Source organism: Pelophylax lessonae, assembly GCF_965119305.1.
Source record: "Pelophylax lessonae genome assembly, chromosome: 4".
Classification (NCBI taxonomy): Eukaryota; Metazoa; Chordata; class Amphibia; order Anura; family Ranidae; genus Pelophylax; species Pelophylax lessonae.
The window spans coordinates 649226571-649251545 of NC_138771.1; the positions used below are offsets into that span (position 1 = coordinate 649226571).

The window sequence follows — 24975 nt, forward strand, 5'->3', positions numbered from 1 at the left end:
CTGGGTTGGCAAACCACCAACCTTAGCCAAAATCCCTTGATTTTCACCACCAGAAATGGAAGTCAACCTATATTGCAGTGCACGGCCTTTGCTCTAGATTTTACAAGGATCCTCAAACTACGGCCCTCCAGCTGTTACGGAACTACACATCCCACGAGGCATTGCAAAACTCTGACATGCCCAGACATGACTAGGCATTATGGGAATTGTAGTTCTTGAACAACTGGAGGGCCATAGTTTGAAGATCCCTGCCTTAGAACATTGCAATAAGCAATAATTTGAACGTTCCGAGTCATCTTTTCTCTGGACTGCAGAGTGTGAGTGTCCTTCTTATGGGTGCCTAAAACACAGCCTGGAAACATGGACACTTTCCATAGGGCCCTTTGGTGGGATTCTCACAGGGTCCTGAAGACTCCAGATGTGGCATGATGGCATCAAGATGGGCAGTGGATCATCAGTCTTTACATCTGGTAGAGGCTCCATAAAGGGTCACAACGAGAGACTCAGAAAAGTAAAAATTGGTGTTAAAGGGTTATTTGTTTAAGTGATCTAATAGGAACATAGTTACATAGTTACATAGTAGTTGAGGCAGAATAAAGACAATAGTCCATCAAGTTCAACATGTGTAGGTGTGTGTGGCCGTAATCATCTCTCTCTCTCACTGAAAGTTCTGATCCTTGAGATGTACGTCCAAGAGTCTTTTGAAAGCAACCATACTTCCCACAGAAAACACCTCTTGTGGTAGAGAATTCCACAATCCTGTAGCCCTGACAGTAAAGAACCCCCCGCGATGTCTGAGGTTAAAACGCTTCTCCTCTAATCGCATTGTATGCCCTCGAGTCCTCATGCAATCCTTTCGACTAAATAGCTTTTTTTCTATGCTGAGATCGCCATTGAGGTATTTATAAATTGCTATCATGTCCCCTCTCAGGCGTCTCTTCTCCAGGGAGAATAAATCAAGCGATTGCAGACACTCTTTATAATTTAGGTCCTCAAATCCCCTAATTAGTTAAGTTCTTCTCTGGACTCTCTCCAGCTCCAATACATCCCTCCTGAGGACTGGCGACCAGAACTGGACAGAATACTCCAGATGCAGTCGGACCAGAGTTTTATAAAGTGGAAGGATTATAGACTTATCTCTGGAATACATCCCTTTCTTTATGCATGCTAATATTCTGCCGGCTTTGGCAGCTGCCGCTTGACATTGCATGCTATTGCTTAGTCTATCATCAACCAAGACTCCCAGATCTTTCTCCATTTTTGATTCCCCCAAAGGTTCCCCCCCTAAAGTGTATCGTGCTTTTATGTTTTTAGTCCCCAAGTGCAAAACCTTACATTTCTCCACATTAAACCTCATTTGCCATGTCGTTGCCCACTCCGTTATTTTGTCCAGGTCATTCTGTAGGATATCTGCTTCAAGCCGTGCAGTTATTGCCCTTCCCAATTTTGTGTCATCTGCAAAAACTGATAACGAACTACTGATCCCTTCCTCAATGCTGTTTATGAATAAATTGAGCAAGGTTGGTCCCAGGACTGAGCCTTGGGGGACCCCGCTTACCACCTCAGACCAGTCTGAGTATGCGCTATTTATTACCACCCTTTGGACACGCCCTTTTAGCCAGTTCCGTATCCAAGAGCAAACCTTGCGGTTGATGCCTGCAGACCTTATTTTATAAATTAAGCGCTTGTGGGGAACTGTATCGAACGCCTTAGCGAAATCCAAGTACACCACATCCACTGGTCTCCCCCTATCTAGCTCACAGCTCACCTCCTCGTAGAATGTTAAGAGATTGGTTTGACAAGAACGTCCATTTGTAAACCCGTGCTGATTACTGCTGATGATGTTGTTGTCTTTAGCAAACTCTACGATATAGTCCCTTATCATCCCCTCCAGAAGTTTACATACTATCGATGTCAGATATTGTGGGTGGGTGAGAGTTCAAAATTTGCCCGGAGATGGGTTTGAGTTTTTTTAACATTGATAAATGTTGTGAACAAGGGAAGCGGGTTGAGGGGTGGTTACATTTTTACAGAATATAGGCATTAATACTCATGAGCACTGCAATTGTTTTTTTACAGTCTAAAAGATATTTCTTACGGTATCTTATTTCACCTTTATTACACTTGAGAAGTAAGCTACGTGATCCTGGTAATATTCTCACTAACCATAACAGGTTTTTGCTGTTAATTTTGAGTTCACATGGTGATTTTTTTTTTATTTTGCCAGAATATTGTGAGGGGTTTTATTTTTTAAAAATAAAGAGATGTTTAATTCCATCATTACACAAATAAATGTTGTTGGGTATCAAAACAGGACACAAGTGACCATGTTTGAGTTTTCTGGATTATCCAATGATAAAAAACTTATCCCATTCCTCTTCCTGTTCTTTTTAGTGGTGTACATGATGACCATAGTGGGAAAGCTGGGGATTGTAGCTCTTGTCTATGCCTTCTCCAGCCTTCACACCCCAATGTACTTTTTCCTGAGTAGCCTCTCTTTGGTAGACATTTTTTACTCCTCGGTTATCACTCCAAATATGTTGATTCACTTCCTTTCCCTATTCTATTTCATTTGTTGGCTGTGCCCTCCAGCTTTATTTTTTTTGTGTATTTGCGAGCACTGAGACTCTTCTCCTCTCCACCATGTCGTATGACCGTTATGTGGCTATCTGCCACCCTCTCCATTACAATCTAATAATAACCAAGAAGAAATGTTTTTGTTTCGTGTTTTATTCTTCCTTATGTTGTTTCTTGCAGTCAGTTGTGCATACCGGTTGTGTGTTCAGTCTTTCATTCTGTAAATCCAACCTAATTGACCATTTCTACTGCGACGTCCCACCACTGCTCAAACTGTCCTGCTCCAACTCCCTCCATTGTAATATTGCAACTTCCATCCTTGTAGCAGCCTATGGAATATATACAATAATGACGATTGTCTTATCGTACACTTTTATATTGCTTTCAATTTTTAAGATGACATCCACTAAGGGCAGACGGAAGGCCTTCAGTACATGCTCCTCACATATTATTTCTGTCTCCATTTTCTTCACGGCTGTTTTCTTCACTTATCTTCACCCTCATTCAGGGGTCTTTAGGATACAAGACAAAGTGTTCTCAGTCTTCGTTACGGTAGTTACTCCAATGCTGAATCCTCTTATCTACAACCTGAGGAACCAAGAGGTGAAGAAATGCCTTGCCCAAGTAAAGCAAAAAATCATGCTTAGATTTATAGAATAGCATAGAATTATGCTTTCTAAAATTCCTGCATTTCTTGCTGTAAACTATATCTTTATAAATAAGTGTCAGAACATGTTTTTGCAGTTTAAAACCATTCTGACAACTGTTAGTTGGTAAAATTAGGCTTAGTCTACCTACCTAACGATGAAAGTAACCACTGTAACCCCTCTCCCTAAATTAATAAACCAGATTTTCTCAATCATCATTCCATGGACACATTATGGTTTCTTAAGAAGTTGCTAATCCTTGAACAGTGGTGGATTGAATTTCCTCCTGGGATCAGTGACCAACAATGTAACCAAGATTTATCTTCACTGACCAACAATGGATTCTCCTTCTGACCAACAATAAAAGGGGTCCCTCTTCACTGACTACCAATGTAATGGGCACAGCCTTCTTTACTGAGAACCAGTGTAAAGGGACCATCTCCACTGACAACAAGTTTAAGGGTACCATCCCCACTGACAACCAGTGTAAGGGGACCATCTCCACTGACAATCAGTGTAAAGGGACCATCTCCACTGACCACTAGTCTAATGGTACCATCTCCACTGAGAACCAGTGTAAGGGGACCAGCTCCACTGACAATCAGTGTAAAGGGACCATCTCCACTGACCACTAGTCTAATGGTACCATCTCCACTGAGAGCCAGTGTAAGGGAACCATCTCCACTGACAACCAGTGTAAGGAGACCATCTCCACTAAGAACCAGTCTAAGGGTACCATCCAGGGCCGTCTTTAACATGGGGCAAAAGGGGCATTTGCCCAGGGCACAGTCATTGTTGGGGGCCCCCGCGCTGCCCTCCCCTTGAGCCCTCCGCTGCCCGCCGGAGTTCGGCCACCTCCAGTGCTGGTCGTATGCTGGCTGTTCACCTACTGTCAAGTGCTGCTTCTTTTTTTACAAGTGACAGCGCTTCTCTCCCAGCGGCTGCACAGATCGCATAGGTATTTAACGATCTCTATGAGAGCAGAGGAGTAAGGGGGTGGGGAATCTGTACAGGGGAAGCTGCTTCTAAAACTGCAGGCTGCACGGACATTGGACATGCTGTGAGCAGGATTTGGGACAAAGGAAAACTGTGTACTGGAATCAGGGTTGGGGTGGGTGGAGAGCCTTGTACTTGGATGGGGGGGGTGGAACGCTGTACTGTAACAGCGCATGTAAGAGCACAAACCAAGCCATGAAGTCCAAGGAAATGTCTGTAGACCTCCCAGACAGGAATGTATCGAGGCACAGATTTGGGGAAGGGTACAGAAAGATTTCTGCAGCATTGCTGGTCCCAATGAGCACAGTGGCCTCCATCCTCCATAAATGAAAGAATTTTGGAACAACCAAGACTCTTCCTAGAGCGGGCCGCCTGGCCAAACTGAGCGATCGGGGAGAAGGGACTTAGTCAGGGAGGTGACCAAGAACCCGATGGTCACTCTGACAGAGCTCCAGCGTTTCTCTGTGGAGAGAGGTGAACCTTTCAGAACTACAACCATCTCTGCAGCACTCCACCAATAAGGCCTGTATGGAAGAATGGCCAGACAGAAGCCACTCCTCAGTAAAAGGCAACCAACAGCCCCCCTGGAGTTTGCCAAAAGACACATGAAGGACTGTCCGACCATGAGAAATAAAATTCTCTGGTCTGATGAAACAAAAATGTAACTCTTTGGCCTAAAATGGCAAGCGTCATGTCTGGAGGAAACCAGGCAACACTCATAATCTGGCCAATACCATCCCTACAGTAAAGCATGGTGGTGGAAGTATCATGGTGGGGGGATGTTTTTCAGTGGCAGGAACTGGGAGATTAGTCATGATGGAGGGAAAGATGAATGCAGCAATGTACAGAGACATCCTTGATGAAAACCTACTCCAGAGCACTCTGGACCTCAGACTGGGGCAAAGGCTCTTCTTCCAACAGGACAACGGCCCTAAGCCCACAGCCAAGATAACAAAGGAGTGGCTGTGGGACAATTCTGTGAATGTCCTTGAGTGATCCAGCCAGAGCAGAGACTTGAACCCGATTGGACACCTCTGGAGAGATCTGAAAACGGCTGTGCATAGATGCTCCCCATCCAATCTGGTGAAGCTGGAGAGGTCCTGCAAAGAAGAATGGGAGAAACTGCCCAAAAATAGGTGCGCCAAGCTTGTGGCATAATACTAAAAAAAAAAATGACTTAATGACTGTAATTGGTGATACTTATTGTATGTACATGGGATTTTTTTCATTTATTATTTTTAATAGATAATTTAATAATAATTTGCAAAGATTTCAAACAAAATTCTTTCACATTGTCATTATGGGGTATTGTTTGTAGAATTTTGAGGAAAATAAAGAATTTAATCAATTTTGGAACAAGGCTGTAACATTAAAAAATGTGGAAAAAGTGAAGCGATGTGAATACTTTCCGGATACACTGTACACTGGTTAGGCCTATTATACCTGATTAGATAATGGAGTTTCCCATCCGCTCTCCAATAGGAGAAAAGGGCAGGGACAAAGTGGGGGTTTTAAGGTGCCTAGTGATAATGTCAACAACATCTTATAAAAAATCCATGCGGCTCTTATGGCGGGGGAGCAAACCGCTGATGAGAGGAACATATACCCACAGATATTGGAATGAGCTTGCATTTGTTCCATCTGGCGATTGCAACCTCTACATAGGTAGTCTTACCTTGATGAATGGCTTTTAAGAGGATATAACGTTTTGGATTTTGGACATATTGGTATTGGAGAATTGCCATTTAGGAGTGTTCAAATTTAATACTGGGTAATATCATCTATTTACTGCTGGTGCGGCATGAGAAGCAGGAGTATTCTCAGGTCTCAAGTCTTTTCTTTTTGTTACTGATGCATATAATGCTGGATCCTGAGGAAGCCCCTGAATAGGGCGAAATGCGTCGATCCTTAGGCACATATATGCTATCTTTCAGATCTCACCAATATTGGGATCATTATATGTATACTGGATTAGAATATTGTTGTACTGACCATATGAAATGTGTTTTTTAACTTTCTATATACACATAAATTGTTGATTTTTTTTATATTTGGATTTTTTATAAATTGTTGTTTACATTATCACTAGGCACCTTAAAATCCCCACTTTGTCCCTGCCGTTTTCTCCTATTGGAGAGCGGATAGGAAACTCCATTATCCAATTTATCTGGGGATAGTGCCATGTATCTTTTGCTCTAGCACTCCCCTCCTTTCCCTCTCATATTATACCTGATTAAAACTGTTCTACTGCTGTTCAGTTTTATCCTGCTGTATCTTCTGTAGTAACTCTTGTAATAAGAGCCTGTGCTCTTTGTCTCCAGTACATTTGGGCCTAGCCTTGCTCATTAAAAATGCTCTGCTGCTGTTAAATTTTACACTGCTATGTTAAAGTATCTGCGGTCTCTTAATTTTTAATGAGAGCATGGACAGCCTTACCCAAACTACTGGCCAACTTCTATCTGCGGGGGCTGACTACTATAAAATATAATGTTTAGTCCCAAAGTCAGATAATGCTTACCATTAACCACTTGCAGACTGCCTAACGACGATTTACGTCGGCAGTCAGCCCCTCACAGGCAAAGTCGCTAGCCTGTGAGGCTCTAGGGAGCGAGCGCGTGCCGCTGGAGGCACGCTCCCGCTCGCTCACGGACCCCCCCGCGCATGTGAGCAGCGGACCCGATGTCTGCCGGTCACTCGCGATCGTCGGTTACAGCGGGAGAAAGGCAGGTGGCTAATGTAAACAAAGCCGCCTGTCATTCTCCCCTGTGTAACAGCACAGATCATACGGTCCTGCTATGTAGGACCTTAGATCTCTGCTGTTACATTACAAGCCACATCCAATCAGAGTTAGAAACATGCCCCTAGGAACACACTTAACCCCTCCTTCTCAAATAAAGTTAACCCCTTCCCTGCCAGTGTCATTTTTACAGTAACAGTGCGTATGTATAGCACTGATTACTGTAGTAATGTCACTGGTACCCCCAAAAGTGTCAAAAATGTCAGTCAAGGGTCCGATCTGTCCGCCGCAATGTCACAGTTCCGCAATAAAAATTGCAGATCGCCGCCATTACTTGTTAAAAAAAAAAAAACAATAAAAATGACAAAAATATTTCCCGTAGTTAGTAAACGCAATAACTTTTGCGCAAACCAATCAAAATACGCTTTTTGCGATTTTTTTTACCAAACATATGTAACAGAAAACAAATTGGCCTAAAATGTTAAAAAATTTTGATTTTTACATTTTTTGGGGGGGGAATTTCGTATAAAAAATGTGAAAAATATTGTTATTTTTGCAAAATTGTCGCTATTTTTTTGTTTATAAAAAAATCGCACAGGTGATAAAATACCACCAAAAGAAAGCTCTGTTTGTGGGGAAAAAAAGGACGTCAATTTCATTTGGGTACAGCGTCGCACGACCGCGCAATTGTCCATTAAATTCACGCAGTGCCGAATCGCAAAATAGGCCCTTGTCAGGAAGGGGGTAAAATCTTCCGGGGCTTAAGTGGTTAAAGTGACAGTATATATTTATTTAAAAAGGCATGAAAAATGCTGTGGGCCTTTCCATTTATTCTCCAACCAGACCCTCATCAATGCATGCAGCTTAGGTGGCCAGGAAAGGAAGGGCAACAGCTCTGCACCTCCCTCTGCCGATACCAGACCAAACTACATGCCTTTAAAAATTTCAACATGTCTCCCCCCCTTGAAAAGTACCCTTTTCCTAATGTTGAGGGGTAAGGCCCTCTTCCCACCTAGGGTGCAATAAAAAGAGGTTAAAGTCATATGGGAGGACTTCAAGTGGAATCTGGAAGCCTCCTTTATAATGGGACAGATTATCAGAAATCTGACTCCTCCCAGAAGAATGAGTGCAGGGGAACATTAGTCCCCATCCTACAATATGCAGTCTCTATAATTATTTAGTGGTTTTCTATTCTATCCCCAAGTTAGTAGTGTTGATTGTTATTTTTGTCATATAATTATATTATTTTTAACTAGTATTAATGTATTTTAAATAAAATCCCTTCTGTGTAAACTCTCAGGAGACCTAGAGAAGATACTATAGACCCAAAAGACCACCCACTCCAAAAGCTTCTGATACAAATCTCCCCCTCTTATACCCAATGTGACACTTTATATACTATGAAAGCTGAATGATGTCATATTGGCTCCTAGTACTATCATGAAATGTATTGAGGCATTGAAAGGTTTCCTTGCATTATGGTTTGATCCATCACAATAGCGCTTCCCTATCCCAACTCAAATGGGTCTATTTGTACAACCCCCATATTGAATAAAACGGCTCTTCCAAGTTATAAAATGGACTTCATTTATTGTATTGCAGTTTATGGTAAAGATTTCAACCACATGTTCTTAACAATATTTACAAGAAGATAAGCCATACTTACTATATATGATCCCATGTTGCCAAAAAATGTTCATCCATCACCTTTCTGTGCATGGAACTCACTAGGAGCCAATAGAAAACCTAAGGCCAGTGGTCTCCTACTAGACAACCTACATCCTTTATTTAAAACTTTTTCCAAATCTTTGTCACCTTTGTATAGAATGGGTAAATTTTTCTTTATAATGTCCATAATCTACCAAAATAACACACTCTGGTGACAAAGCTTACCCATCTATCCTGATTCTTATTCCATCTTTCTCTTTTTCTTCAATATTAATGGGTTCCTCTCTTTTTCTATGAGGAAGAACCTTTCCACTACCACCAGTTTAAGGGGGAGCCTCCTCCACTGAGAACTATTGTAAAGGGGGGATACTCCTCTGACCACCAGTGTAAAGGGAGACTTCACCTCTAAGCACCAGTGTATGGGGGAACATTCTTTAATGGCTACCAATATAATAGAGGCTTCTCTATGAACCAGCAGTGTAAGGGGTGGGCCTTCTCCACTGACCACCCATGCAAAGGAGATACAATTCTCTGCTGACCACCAGTGTAAGTGATCCCTCCACCACATTTAAATAGGTGCAACTAGCTAGTCTGCCACTAGGCATTTCTGTCCAAAAACGGTGTGATAATAGGGAATCATGTAAATGGGTGTTAGGACCCCTTTTAGGCCTCCAGAGACGAGTGTAGCACCCTGTAGTGTGTGCTAGAAGTAGTGTTGGTTTTGTTAGTGTAACAGGATTCAGAGCCATTTTGCTGGATGTGGGTCCGCCAGGGTTACCGCTAACAACAACAGCACATTTAAGCATGTTCTCCAAGTGTGAGCACTGAGATAAGAAACAGTCCGGCATCTTTGGTTTTGTATTTATTTTAGGAGCTTGGATGGGAGAAGGGAATGAGTGGGATACTCCTCTGGCTCAACTATACACAATTGAATGGGACTTTGAGAAAAATGCCTCTTGACGCTGACTTAACGCTGGCTGAATGCTGGTCAAGCCCGTTGGCGCTACTTAACGCTGACTTTCTCTCTGTGAACTGAAACTGACTTCTGACACTCCAAGGTGATATAAAAATCCTTTATACTGCTCCCTTTAGCCCTCCTGGCTGAGGTAGATATTTGTGAACACTGCTGCAACTCTTAACTCTTCAGGGCCCACACTGGCACCCCCTTTACTCTTCAGGGTTAAACTCTGGCACCCCCTTTCTTAAGCTTCTGCACAGGCTAGCTAGCTCCTGGATCCCTCTGACTTTCCGAAGTGGTCCCCTATCCTAGGCAGAACCCAGGGGCAGTTTACAGTACTCACGACACTGCTTTCTTGGAAACTCCAGCCCCAACAACTCCACGTGGTCCTCTGCACACTGGATCCCTCTCTGCAGCTCAGCTCAGCCTTCTGTCCTCTAAGGCCAGCCGCCTAGGACACCCGTTCTCTGCTGACAGGAGGAGAGACAGCCGTCACCTCCTTCCTGGGACTCTGCTTCCCGCCAAATACATCCTGTCATGTGCTCCCCACAGACTTATACCCCCTCCCAAGATGCATTGTGGCAGAATCTGCCCTCCTGGGATAGATACAAGCCCTGGTGTGCTATTGGTCAGGTTTCCTCCACTGTCTAATAGAAGCCCCCATTGGATACAGTGGGGAGACTCCCAAACTCAATAGTCACCCCTGAGAACACATGGCAGCCTAGCTGAACAATTGGACCCTGCTGATAAGCAGACAAGGTCTCCCCTATAGGTTACCTAGTACCTACCTAGGAGGGTGCTACATCAGTGTAGTTTTTGTTAGTGTAGATAAATTTAGTTAGCTCAGGACTAAGCTGAGCTGTGAATCTGGGTCAGAGTTCAGTGTCCCTCTGTTTCTGGGACATTGGAGAATGTTCTAGAGCTAGTAGGCAGGAGGTTAGGAGGAGCTGCATGGAATAATTATGAGGCCTTGGCCAATCCCCAGTGGTGGGGGGACAGACCTTACCTCATAAATAGCCATGAGCAATACCAGCAGGGCAGTCAGGTGGAAGATGGAGGTGCAGTGCTGAGGAGACTGTCAGTAGCCCTCAGGGGTGCCCCGTAGTCTGGAGGGGGTGACCTTGTGCCGGGGCTCGTATGCTAGAGAATTCCCCCTTAAATACAGAGGAGAAAGTCTTTCTGGAGGCACGGAACAAGAGAGGACAGAGGGAGTAGCACTGTGGGGACCTCAAAGGGGGGAGCCTGCCACATGTAGTTGGTCTCCCTTGAAGACAGTGGTATGCTTAACTTTTCAGCCTTTCCCTAGAGATCAAAGAAAATGGCGCAAACTGTTAGACAGGCCAATTTGGTTGGTAAGCAGACTGGTTGGCAAATTGAACTGGGAATTTTATCTTTGTTTGTTTCATGTGCGTTGCCCTTCCATGTGTTCTTTGCTATGAAGGCCGGTTATAGGTGGGGGCAGAGGCCATTTTCTTTGTTGCATATGTGTACTGGTGAGTGGACATACTGGGTGCCTTTGCTGTAATACTATCAGCTGGGCTTCCATTATGCCCCCAATTACCTTTCAGGAGGGATGGGCTACCTCCAGGCTCACCTGCCCCCTATCTATCCATTAGCTTGCATGTGCTCCCACTGTGGAGACTCTTTAAAATTCATTAGAGTTAGGACTGCAGGTAACAGGGAGCCTTGACGTGGCCCTGCAGCTTTCACATGTGTTTGCAAATGTGTGCTAACTAAACCCCTGTATTGACGCAAACTGTTAGACAGGCCAATTTGGTTGGTAAGCAGACTGGTTGGCAAATTGAACTGGGAATTTTATCTTTGTTTGTTTCATTTCCCTAGAGATCTCCTGGGACTCAGCCGGGTGGGCTGGTGAAGAGTCAGTCAGGTGGACTGTTGTAAAGGGGCAGATGCAGCCAGGTGGGTTGGCATTGCCAGACTGAGAGTCCCTGCCTGTAATGGGCTGCTGCTGAGCTGACATCAGGCCTGCCAGCTCCCCTAAAGGAGTGAACCAGCAGAAACTGAGTGAAGGAGAAGGAACCAAGTGTGTGCAGGCTGAAGAGAATGTTAAAATCTTTAGGAAGTTGTCCCTGAAGTTGTCAAGTCGGGCATCCCATAACTAGACATGGGCCAAACGACCCCCAGTTCGGTTTGTGCTAGAACTTTTAAACACCGCGAATGTTCGGAACTGAATAATCAATCCCATTAAAGTCTATGGGACCTGAACTAGAAAAATCAAAAGTGCCCATTTCAAGGCTTATATGCAAGTAATTGGGGTACAAGTACTGCCTTGGGGGACATGTATCAATAAACACAGAATTTGTAAAAAGCATAATTTTTCAATGAGCAGTGATTTACTAATGCATAAAGTGAAACCATAAAAATGAGAAATAACAAAAAATAAAAAAATGTATTAAATATAGTGCCTGGGAGGTCCCCTTAGTCTGCCTGTAAAGTGGTGCATCTGTACTGTGTATAGAACCTGCTGCAGCAATGACATTTATAAACCCAAATTACATTTTCCCTGCAAGCTTTCTTTATTTTATGAGCAACGGCTTGGGGAGCCAGTCTGTATGATGAGGCCACAATGTAGTGCACTCGGAACAAGATTAGAGATTTTTTGGATAAATTCTGGTGTCTCTTTTGCAAACGTTGAATAAAAGTAACAGGTGTGGAAAAATTGGTCTTTGAGTGTTGGTGATGCCTTCACACAGTAAAGAGGTACTCTTAATCAAAGCAAAAATTGGCCTTGCTGTTAAAAATGTAAATTACATGCACATGTCAAACGGTGGTGGAAAAATTGGGCTTTGGATAATGGTGGTGGACAAGGAGGCAGAATAAGCCACTCTGGCAGCTGCAGTGGACTGCGCACTAGTCTCTGCTTGAGTGATGGAGGATGAGGAGGATGATGATGGCTTAGTAAGCCAGTCCACCGCCTCCTCTGCATGCTCTGGCTGCATAGCATGGGCAACATCATTAACCTCCCTAGCGGTATTCCCGAGTATGGCTCGGGGTTAATTTTCAGAACCAAAAGCGGTAACACCGAGCCACACTCGGGATTACCCCACAATGTTACTCACCTTCCCTGTGCTCCCCAGCCATCCTCCTCGGCATCCTCGCACTCTCTCCCCGCTCTGTGCACGGCCGATTGCCGGCACTTGCCTTTCCGGTTCTCTTCCCTGCGAGCGTTGCGACGCAGGGGGGAGGAACCAGCAGAAAATTCAAACGTGTAAATACACCAAATTACATGATACAAGGCTGTGATCCTAACAGATTACACTGTATCATGCCATTTCACCACAGGATTTCACCTGGTGACTTTTCCAGTGCCCTGCCTGTGCTTTTCCAGTTCTTTGTGCCTGGAAAATAGAGAACGACCATGACGTCCAAAAAGCGTTTTTTTTTGCACAAAAGTGCTTTTAGACGAACTAGAATACGGCGACAGCAAAACTAAGTTACTTGAAGAACTGAGCGATAGCGATTCATGGGAAAATTCATCATCAGGTACGGAAAGTGACGACAGTGACGATTCTGATGTCTCTTTCTGGCACATAGCTTGTGGAGTTTGGGAAGTATATCAAATGATTCTTCACAATTTCCAATGGAGCGATGTGCCAGAAAGAGACATCAGAATCGTCATTGTCATCACTTTCCGTACCCGATGACAAATTTTACCACCAATCGCTATCGCTCAGTTCTTCAAGTAACTCCGTTTTGCTGTCGCTGTTTTCCAGTTCGTCTAAAAGTGCTTTTGCGCAAAAAGAACGCTTTTTGGATGCCATGGTCATTCTGAATTTTCCAGGCACAAAGAAATGGAAAAGCACAGGCAGGGCACTGGAAAAGTCACCAGGTGAAATCCTGTGGTGAAATGGCATGATTCAGTGTAATCCGTTAGGATCACAGCTTTGTATCATGTCATTTGGTGTACTTACTTTTTTAAAATTGCTGCCGGTTCCACCCCCCTGCCTCGCAACGCTCGCAGGGAAGGGAACCGGAAGACAGGTGATGGCAGCGGCGGAGCACACAGTGGGAGGACGGCGGAGGATCGCAGGGGAAGGTAAGTTTTAAAATGTAAAACAGATTTCCGTGCTAAAATAATGGTACCACTTTCAGCACCAAAAATCTGAGATAATCATATTACCAGGAAGGTTAAACAGAGGAAATTATGTCCTGCCTTAGCACAAGCCACGTCTACCTATGCCTGTGGATACAGACGCTGCTGGTCCCCTCACAGTGCCATGGGAACATCTGTCACTCCTTGTTGGCCTCCCAGACATGATAGGGGGGCTTATTATCAAAATGTAATAAAAATGGGGAAATGTGTATGTGGATGCACTTCAATCAGTGGAAAGTGGTGTTTGGTGCACTTTAGCTTGGGTACTCACTACATAGACACACTCCACTGACACACTGCAATATACTGCAGTAAAACTGCACTGACGCACTGCAGTATACTGTGGGAAACGTGCAGTAATGCACAGAAATATTCTGCACTGAAATATACTTCATTAAACATGCAATAACGCACTGAAATATACTGTGTTAAACATGCACTAACACACTACAATATACAGCAGTAAACCTACAATAACGCACTGAAATATACTGCATTTAATGTGCACTAACTGCAATATACTGCGGTAAACCTGCAATAATGCACTGAAATATACTGCATTAAATGTGCACTAACGCACTGCGATATACTGTGGTAAATGTGCAATAATGCACTGAAATCTTCTGCTTTAAACCTGCAATAACGCACTGCAATATACTACAATAAACATGCAGTAATGCACTGAAATATACTGCAGGAAACCTGCCCTGACAAAATAAAATGACACCAAAGAAAATGAGCGGTCGCACTACACTCACACTGCAATATCACTAGATTCACACTAAACTGACACACTGACAATAGAATCAGAAAAGCACACTATAGCACACTAGTTCACTAATAGCACTGAACAGAGCCCTGTTCCATCTCTCTCCATACCAATATCACACTGCAAATGGCCACTATAGGGAGAACATTTTTTATAGTGTGGGGTAGGGCTAAGAGCAATGAGCCATGATTGGATACAGTCATCATCACAGTGTCCAATCATGGCTCTGACAGTACTTTGTGCCCTGATTGGGCAAAGCTTTCATTGCTTTAGCCAAATAGGGCTTCCAATGCACTGTGCAGTAGAGCAGTGCCTTGTGGTCATTCGGCGGGCCGAACAAACAGTCGAACGCCCTGATAGTACGGGTTTTCATTGAATGGGAGAACAGCCTATGTTCAGCCCGAACTCATGCTCAGGCCAAACTGTTCGCCCAACTCTACCCATAACCTCCGATCCTTATCCAAGTTGAAACTCCCTAATAAAACATATAAACAAAGCTATGGACTGTTTTTGGTCTCTGAGGTGCTGGTGAAGATTCAGTATGCCTGGCTGTGCAGGAGTGGGGGATCCCTTTAATCTGCAGATCCTATGTGGAGTATGCTACTTGGGGGATGGGAGCCAAGCACCCCATATTCATGTGGATTTAGTCAGCTACTGCTAAGGGCCATTCACAGGGCTAAAACTCTGGGTGAGGTAGTTCAATCCCAAGAAGAATCAGCTGTAGTCATCGTGCCTTGACGTATGGTCTGAAGTGGACTGTGAGCAGGATGTAAAAGGCCTTTTAGGCCAGGCTTAGTGTTCTGCCATGATTACTAGTAAACCTGGGACTGAGAGAGTAAGATCAGGAAGCGTGCACAGCTGGGAAGAGCTATGGTCTGGGACATAGAGAGAGAGATGCTGGTATACTACATGTAGCACTGCCCCCATAGGAACTGCTGAGTATAGAAATATCTTGGGTCTCCCTCTGATTATCCTGTTGCCAGATACCGGGTATTTTCACACACTGCCAGTGTTTCGCTCGTTGTCTTCAATGACCAGTCTAGGGGATTTGTTTTGTTGTTTTATTTGGAGAACATGGATAGGAGAAGTGATTTGTGGGATACTCCAAATTCAACTATCTACAGGTGAGGACAACTCTCACTTGGCCTCTTTTGGGGGAACTGAATACCAGATTTTCTGCTGAACCATACAGCACTTTCATGGAAGAATATGTCCTTTGCTTGTGTTAGCAGCAGACTCAGTGCACTCTGTATCTTCAGGACACTAGCCAGTATCCCTTTTAGCTTACACCTAGCCTGATGACTTTCTAGCACCCAGAGGGGGATTTTAACAGCAACAGTCTCTAGGATCCCTGTGGGAAGTCTGTACTCACAAAGCCCTGTCCGCAGGTCACCTTTCTCCATAGTACCATACAAGATCCATGGATATCCTCCCCCAGTCAGCCCCCAAAAGAGTCCCTGGGTTTCAGTCGCTCTGTTTCGGGCCCTCAGGTCGACCACCTGAGGCCGCATGGCAGGCTGCGCTGGGGAAAGACAGCAGTCCCTCTTCCCACCTGGACTCCGCTCTTCAGTCTGAATACCAGGAGCCACATGTGCACCTCAGATATAAGTACAGTCACCCAGCATGCACAAGGGCACCTCCCCTGCCTATTAACCAGGGCTGTACAGATATCCTCTGCTCTCATCTGCATGGTTTCCTCCCATTGTCCAATAAACTGTACTACTATTGGATCAGTGTGAAACATCAAACCAGGATGAGCAGCATCATAGCACACTAGGCAGGTCCTATCTAAGAATCCCAGCTCTCTGATAAACAGACAGCTCTGAGATTTGCCTGGCTGTCTCCCTGTTAAGCAGAGAAAACAAAAACTATAAACACCTACCTAGCACATACCTAGGAGGGTGCTACATACAGGAACACCTTGATAATCTTGGTTTGATGGAAGTGGAATTCTGTGAAAAGTAGTATACAGGGAGATTGGGTCCCAACATGGTAGTTCTCCCAAGGAGGAGTAAGGGGAAGATGGCATATTTCTTATGTGCTACCATGTGTGTACCATGTGTGTGTGTATGTGTTACCACATGTGTACCGTGTGTGTATGTGCTACTACGTGTTGTCGTGTGTGTGTGTGTGTGTATGTGTGTGTGTGTGTGTATGTGTTACCACATGTGTACCGTGTGTGTGCGTATGTGTGTGTATGTGCTACCACATGTGTAACGTGAGTGTGTATGTGTATGTGCTACCACGTGTGTCGTGTGTGTGTATGTGTGCTACCACGTGTGTACCGTGTGTTTGTGTATGTGCTACCACGTGTGTACCGTGTGTGTGTGTATGTGTGTGTATGTGCTACCACGTGTGTACCGCGTGTGTGTGTATGTGCTACCACGTGTGTACCGCGTGCGTGTGTGTATGTGCTACCACGTCTGTACCGCGTATGTGTGCTGCCACGTGTGTACCGTGTGTGTGTGTGTGTGCTACCATGTGTTTACCGTGTGTGTGTATATGTGTGTATGTGCTACCACATGTGTACCGTGTGTGTGTATGTGCTACCACGTGTGTACCGTGTTTGTGTATGTGTGTGTTACCACTTGTGTACTGTGTGTGTGTGTGTGCTACCACGTGTGTACCGTGTGTGTGTGTATGTGTGTATGTGCAACCACGTGTGCACCGTATGTGTGTGTGTGTATGTGTGTATGTGCTACCACGTGTGTACCGTGTGTGTGTACCGTGTGTGTATGTGCTACCACGTGTGTACCGCGCCTGTGTGTGTATGAGCTACCACATATGTACCGTGTGTGTATGTGCTACCACGTGTGTACCGCGCATGTGTGTGTATGAGCTACCACATGTGTACCGTGTGTATGTGCTACCACGTGTGTACCGTGTGTGTGTGTATGTGCTACCACGTGTGTACCGTGTGTGTATGTGTGTGTATGTGCTACCACGTGTGTACCGCGTGTGTATGTGCTACCACGTGTGTACCGTGTGTTTGTATGTATGTGCTACCACGTGTGTACCGTGTGTACCACGGGAGGGACTGCTGCACAGGGTTCACTCTTGTGTATGGCAATATGTGCCGAAGAGCTCTATTGGTATGTCAATGTAATGTTACATGTCACTGCCATCTTTGGAAACTTTTTTTTTTTTTTAGCAAACTATAGCCATGTTGGTGAGTATGTTTTTTAAAATCTCCCCAATGTGTTTTGTTGATAAAGGCAAAGGTGGTAACAGAGTCTCTTTAAGGAAATCATGTTGTATTTCAGTTACACTATAGGGAATAATTCCTTAGTGGTCTGGCTCTGACTGAAAACAATTCATAAATTCACCTCTGGGGTAGGGAAAAATTCCTCCTAGGATCTCTGGCTTTATTATAAAAACTGTGCTCATGAGATGAATAAATTACATTTCCGAGGGGTAAGAGAACCTTATTCCTTTTTAAGCAAATGTGTTGACTACTTATCTCCTATTATTTTTTAATTTTTGTCATATTTTATTCTTCAGTTGCAACTGAAAACCAATTACTGCAATGACTGCCAAATCTTCAGCATTCACAGAAGGAAGAAAGATAAATACACTGCTGTATATGGAAATAAAATTATGAGGAAACTTCTGCAAGCCATTGAGTTTAGGTATTTCCAGTAAAGGGTACTCGTAAGAGCTGCCTAGGTAAAAATGTATTGGATGTCCCATCTTCCTTCCTACTGCTAGTCCCCTTAGCATTAGCCCCTTATCTAGATTCAAAGTGTCTCCATTACCTTGAAGTGTTCTATGGAGGTACCCCTGCATGCCACTCCTGGGAAGAGAACTATTGCATGATGTTCAGTGCCTTGAAAAAACATTCATACCTCTTGAAAATTTCCACATGTTGTCATGTCACAACAAAAAATGTAAATTTATTTTATTGGGATTTTATGTGATAGACCAACACAAAGTGGCACATAATTGTGAAGTGAAAGGAAAACGATAAATGGTTTGTAAATTATTTTTACAAAAAAATATTTGAAAAGTCTGGAGTGCATTTGTATTCAGCCCCCTTTACTCTGATACTCCTAAAGCCTCGTACACACGCAACGATTGTTGGCCGTGAATTTTCGGCCAACGTCCGATCGGCCGATTATCGGCTTGTTAGTATGATGCTTCCGACAACTGACTGCGACTTTTCGGCCGAACAAAATCTGGTGTGCATGCTATAAAATTTTTGTTGGCCGTCAGCAGAACGGCCGATTTTCCGTCAGTCAGTACAGATTTCGGCAGACAAAAATCAGATGAGCAAGACTGGGCATGCTCAGAGAAGAAAAAACACACGAAAAGTAAACCAGAACATGACATCACTTCTGAAGTTGGTTTTTGTTGGCCGAGAAAATTCGTGTGCAGTCTAGAGCACATTCCAACCAACACAACAACAGTGGACAAAAGACAGCCGATCGGTCGGCCAACAATTGTTGCGTGTGTACGAGGCTTAACTAGAATCTAGTGGAACCAATTGCCTTCAGAAGTCACCTAATTAGTAAATAGAGTGAGTAATTTAAACTTAGTATAAATACAGCTGTCCTGTGAAGTCCTTAGAGGTTTGTTTGAGAACTTTAGTGAACAAGCAGCATCATGAAGGCCAAGGAACACACCAGACAGGTCAAGGATAAAGTTGTGGAGAAGTTTAAAGCAGGGTTAGGTTATACAAATATCCCAAGCTTTGAACATCTCACGGAGCGCTGTTCAATCCATCATCCGAAAATGGAAAGAGTATGGCACAACTGCAAACCTACCAAGACATGGCCGTTCACCTAAATTGACAGGCCGGGCAAGGAGAGCATTCATCAGAGAAGCAGCAAAGAGGCCCATGGTAACTCTGGAGGAGCTGCAGAGATCCACAGCTCAGGTGGGAGAATCTGTCCACAACTATTAGTTGTGCACTCCACAAATCTGGCCTTTATGGAAGAGTGACAAGAAGAAGCCATAAGAAGTCCCATTTGCAGATTGTGAGAAGCCATGTGGGGGGGGGGGGGGGGGACAGCAAACATGTGAAAGAAGATGCTCTGGTCAGGTGAGAACAAAATTTTACTTTTTGGCCTCGAAGGAAAATGCTATGTGTGGGTGAAAACTAACCCTGCACATCACCCTGAACACACCACCCCCACTGTGAAACATGGTGGTGGCAGCATCATGTTGTGCAAAGCTGGTAGAGACTTGTGGCTGGAATTGCAGTGAAAGGTGGTTCTACAAAATAGGGGGGGGGGGGCTAAATACAAAAATGCACGCCACACTTTTCAGATATTTATTTGTAAAAAAATGTTAAAACCATTTATCATTTTTTCTTTCACTTCACAATTACATGCAACATGACAAAATGTGGAAAATTTCAAGAGGTATGAATACTTTTTCAAGGCACTGTAATTATGCTGCCTGTGCTAACAGGCAGCCCGAGGGCAATAGAGGCACTAAAATCAAACAAAAGCCTTCACTAAATTATACATACTTTCTCCAATGTGGTCAAACATTTATTTCTATGGAATGAGGGTGCATCTCCCCACGCCCCAATGGCTACTAGGATAAAATGTATCCTTTAATTAGGACTTCATTAAAATATATATCAAAGATTGTGTGTGTGCTAATTTCCTAATAGGAAGGGGCAAAAATGGACTCCAAAAGCAAAGCAATATTGGTGGTCTAAGAACTTCAACTGTCCAGAAAACAGAAAACAACATTTTCCTATAGGTAAAAGAGGTAAAATAGGTAAAAAAAATTTGTACACAGTCTTTGATATACATTTTAATTAAGTCCTAAATAAAGTTTCAATTTTATCCTAGAGGACAGTAGTATGTGGAGAGAAGCAACCTTGTTCTGTAGAAACAATAGAAGCACTAAGCCATGCCCCTGCTCCTCTGATGGAGAGCTACTTGCAAAAGCCAAACATGTAGTGTGGCACATTCAATTATGGGGCAAATAATCCCAAGGAAGAGGGTAATTTACACAAAACAATACATCTATGAAATCAGAAATCATCTGGAATATGCAGTTCAGTTTTGGGCAACAGTTCTCAAAAAGGATATCTGGGAACTGGAGAAAGTGCAGAGAAGGGCAACCAAACTGATAGGAGGCATGGAGAAGCTCAGCTATGAGGATAGATTAGAGGCAGCTATGTCCAAACTATGGACCTCCAGCCAATCAGGAACTACAATTCCCATCATGCCTAGTTATGTCTATGAATACTAGAGATTTACAATGCCTCATGGGAATTGTAGTTCCTGAACAGCTGGAGGGCCAAAGTTTGGACACCCCTGGATTATAGGAACTGAATTTATTCTCTATAAAGTATAAAAAAAATTAAAAAAAAATAAAATATATAAATGGATACTAACATTTATGGGTAAAGTTGATCCAGGGAATATCCGATATCCTCTCGGGGGGATCAGGAAGACATTTATTTCCCTGCTGGAGCAAATTGGATCATGCTTTGCTGGAGTTTTTTGCCTTCCTTTTGCACTAAAACAAAAAAAGAGTGACAATTAACCACTTAAGCCCCGGAAGATTTTACCTCCTTCCTGACCAGGGACTATTTTGCGATTCGGCACTGCGTGATTTTAACGGACAATTGCGCGGTCGTGCGACGCTGTACCTAAATGAAATTGACGTTCTTTTTTTCCCATAAACAGAGCTTTCTTTTGGTGGCATTTGATCACCTGTGCGATTTTTTGATCATGCGCTATAAACAAAAAAAGAGCGACAATTTTGCAAAAATAGCAATATTTTTCACATTTTTTATATGAAATTCCCCACAAAAAAAATTTAAAATCAAAACTTAACATTTTAGGCCAATTTTTTTTTACAATATGTCTGGTAAAAAAATCGCAAAAAGCGTATTTTGATTGGTTTGCGCAAAAGTTATTGCGTTTACTAACTAAGGGAAAGATTTTTGTCATTTTTATTGTTTTTTTTTTTTAACGAGTCATGGCGGCGATCTGTGATTTTTTTTGCGGGACTGCGACATTGCGGTGGACAGATCGGACCCTTGACTGACATTTTTTACGCTTTTGGGGGTACCAGTGACATTTCTACAGTAATCAGTGCTATACATATGCACTGTTACTGTAAAAATGACACTGGCAGGGAAGGGGTTAACTTTATTTGAGAAGGAGGGGTTAAGTGTGTCCCTAGGGGCATGTTTCTTACTGTTATTGGATGTGGCTTTTCATGTAAAAGCAGAGATCTACGGTCCTACATAGCAGGACCGTATGATCTCTGCTGTTACACAGGGGAGAATGACAGGTGGCTTTGTTTACATTAGCCGCCTGCCTTTCTCCCGGTGTAACCGGCGATCACAAGTGACCGGCGGACATCGGGTCCGCCACTCACACGCGCAGGGGGGGGGCGTGAGCGAGCGGGAGCGCGCCTCCAGCGGCGCGCTCTCGCTCTCTAGAGCCTCACAGACTAGCGTCGTAGATCTACGTCGCTTTGCCTGTGAGGGGCTGACTGCTGACGTAAATCGTCGTTAGGCAGTCGGCAAGTGGTTAAAAAAAAACAATATTTTTACTTTCTGCTATAAAACATTCCCAATAAAAAAATGTAAAAAAAAAATCGAATTTCTTCATTAATTTAGGCCAACATGTATTCTGCTACAAATTTTTGGTTAAAAAAAATCCCAATAAGCGTATATTGATTTGTTTGCACAAAAGTTATAGAGTCTACAAACAATGGGATATTTTTATGGAATTTTTATTTATTTATTTATTTATTTTACTAGTAATGGTGGCGATCAACGACTTATAGCGGGACTGCGACATTGTGGCAACCAAATTGGACACCTAAATTTTGACACTTTTTTGGGAACCAGTGACACTAATACAGTGATGTAGAAGTTGTTTTGGATGTTCTGCAAACTATCTAAGATACGCACGGTTCCAATGTGAAAATTGAATTACATAGAGAAAAAAAAAATACAACCAAAAGGAAGTTTCACTTCTCCATTAAGAGAAAAAAAAAAAAAGGCAATGGATTTTAAAAACAAGACACAAGTGACCATGTTTGAGTTTTCCGGACTAACCGATGATGAAGAACTAGTCCCATTCCTCTTCATGTTCTTTTTTTTGGTTTACATGGTGACCATAATGGGAAATGTTGGCATGGTAGCTTTGGTCTACACATCCTCTAACCTTCAAACTCCGATGTATTACTTCCTTTGTAGCCTCTCTTTGGTGGACCTTTTTTACTCCTCAGTTACTACTCCAAATACATTGTGTCACTTTCTTTCCCCTAAAAAGTCAATTTCATTTCTTGCCTGTGCCATCCAACTGTACTTATTTTGTGCTCTTGCTAGTAATGAAGCTATCCTTCTCTCCACCATGTCCTATGACCGCTACGTGGCCATCTGCCACCCTCTCCACTACACCTTGATTATGACCAAGAAGAAATGTTTTCATTTGGTCTTTTATTCTTCAATTGCTAGCTTCTTACAGTCGGTTGTGCAGACCAGTTGTGTGTTCAGTCTTCCATTCTGTGGATCGAACCTTATCGACCATTTCTACTGTGACATCCCACCATTGCTCAGCCTGTCCTGCTCCAACACTTTCCATTGTGATATGGTAACTGGCATTCTTGTTGCGATCTGGGGAATATATATTTTGACAACAATCCTTCTCTCATACATATACATAATTTCCTCCATTTTAAAAATGACATCCGCTAAGGGAAGACAGAAGGCCTTCAGTACGTGCTCCTCACATATTATTTGTGTCTCCACTTTTTTAGCAGCTGTTTTCTTCACCTATCTTCATCCTCATTCTGGAGCCTTTGGGATACAAGACAAGGTGGCCTCTGTTTTCTATACAGCGGTGACTCCGATGCTGAATCCTCTAATCTACAGCCTGAGGAACCAAGATGTGAAACAGGTCCTCATCCAAGCATTGAGAAAATCTTGCTAAAAGAGATGAAATAACTTCTACAATAAAGTTTGTAAAAATATATTGTAAATTATAGCTGTATAAACATCCACCTCTAATAATTTCTTCATTAATTTAGGCTAATGTGTATTCTGCTACATATTTTTGGTAAAACAAAAAACCCAATAAACGTATTTTGATTGGTTTGTGCAAAAGTTATCGCGTCTACAAGTTATGGGGTAGATTGAGAGTCGGTCCTTTCTACTTCGGGGGCAACTTGTGCATTACCATGCACTACGCCTTCGGAGCAACTTGCAGGGACTTCACATAATGGAAGTCTATGCAAGTCGCTCTGAGGTCGCCCCCCTAGTAGTACAGGACCCTTTTTCTAAGTCGGAGCAACTTGTGTCGCTCCTATTAGAACGGGTCCTGTAGCGGTCAATGGACCACGAGGGATCGCGACTTGGCAGGCTGACAAGTCGCCTGACAAGTCGCGCTAGTGTGGACCGGCTCTTAAGGAATTTATTTTATTTATTTGTTTTTTTATTAGTAATGACGAGGCTGCGATATTGTGGCTGACAATTTTGGACACACTTGACACTTTTTGGGGACCAGTGACACGGATACAGTGATCAGTGCTAAAAAATATGCACTGTCACTGTACTAATGACACTTGTTTGGAAGGGGTTAACATCAGCAGCAATCAAGAGCTTAACCCCTTCGCGCCAAAGGGTAAAACAAATCTAAATACCTAAGCCCAAAGTTGTGGCATTGACACGTGTTAGTAAAACTGTACATATCAATTACTTTGTGCATCCAGGTGGATTAACCACTTTATCACCAGAGGATTTTGCTGTCCAACGTCCAGGCCACTTTTGCGATTCGGTGTGAATTTAACGGACAATTGCGCGGTCGTGCAACGCCGTACCCAAACGAAATTTACGTCCTTTTTTCCCACAAACAGAACTTTCTTTTAATAACAATATAACAATAATTTTCACATTTTTTTATATGAAATCCCTCCAAAACCTTGTTTTGTTTTGTTTTTCTGGACAAATATGGCTTTCATTTGGTGGCAAATGGTAATGGATATCTCCTGTTTTTTTTTTTTTTTAATTATCGTAGGAAAACTGGCCCAAAATAGCAAAAAAATTATTTTTTTTTAAATGTAGGTGTATATTTCTTGGTACTACCATAACCTTCCACTAAAGAACAACCCAAAATAAATTCTTCTTCTCCTGATGATCACAGGGATACCACATATGTGTTTGTTAGGTGTTGTATGTACCAGTAGTACAACCTAGAATTTTTATTACATTTTTTTTAATCCTACCTAAAACACACTGACACTAAATGACGCTGATACTAATTTAAATAAAAAAATATTCTGTTCCCACCAAAAAAAAAAAATACTGACCCTGACCTTGACACAAACACTAACCCTGACACTGACCTAAATCAAACCTTGATCCGGGTATTTTTTTGTATTTTGTTTTTTATTTTATTATTATTTAAATTATTTTTTTGTTTTTTACACACACTTTTTTTTTTCTCTGCAAGGACAGGGAGAGATACAATGTATCTCTCTTCTCCATTCACAGAGAAAGAAAACATGGGCGGGCTTCATAGTGACTGA

General features: G+C 43.0%; 1 protein-coding gene and 1 pseudogene across 2 annotated transcripts; both read left to right on the top strand.

Annotated features, from left to right (window-relative positions):
* Nucleotides 1-2264: 2264 nt before the first annotated feature.
* LOC309553021 (olfactory receptor 5B12-like) lies at nucleotides 2265-3237 on the top strand (annotated as a pseudogene). The gene has a single exon. The product of its transcript is annotated as an olfactory receptor 5B12-like (transcript).
* Nucleotides 3238-22451: 19214 nt separating this feature from the next.
* LOC309553023 (olfactory receptor 5AR1-like) lies at nucleotides 22452-23381 on the top strand (the record flags this gene model as incomplete). The annotated part of the gene is made up of 1 exon (XM_082253924.1): nucleotides 22452-23381. One exon carries the CDS (start codon nucleotides 22452-22454, stop codon nucleotides 23379-23381), a length of 930 nt encoding a protein of 309 aa, XP_082110050.1.
* Between the last annotated feature and the right edge of the window lie 1594 nt (nucleotides 23382-24975).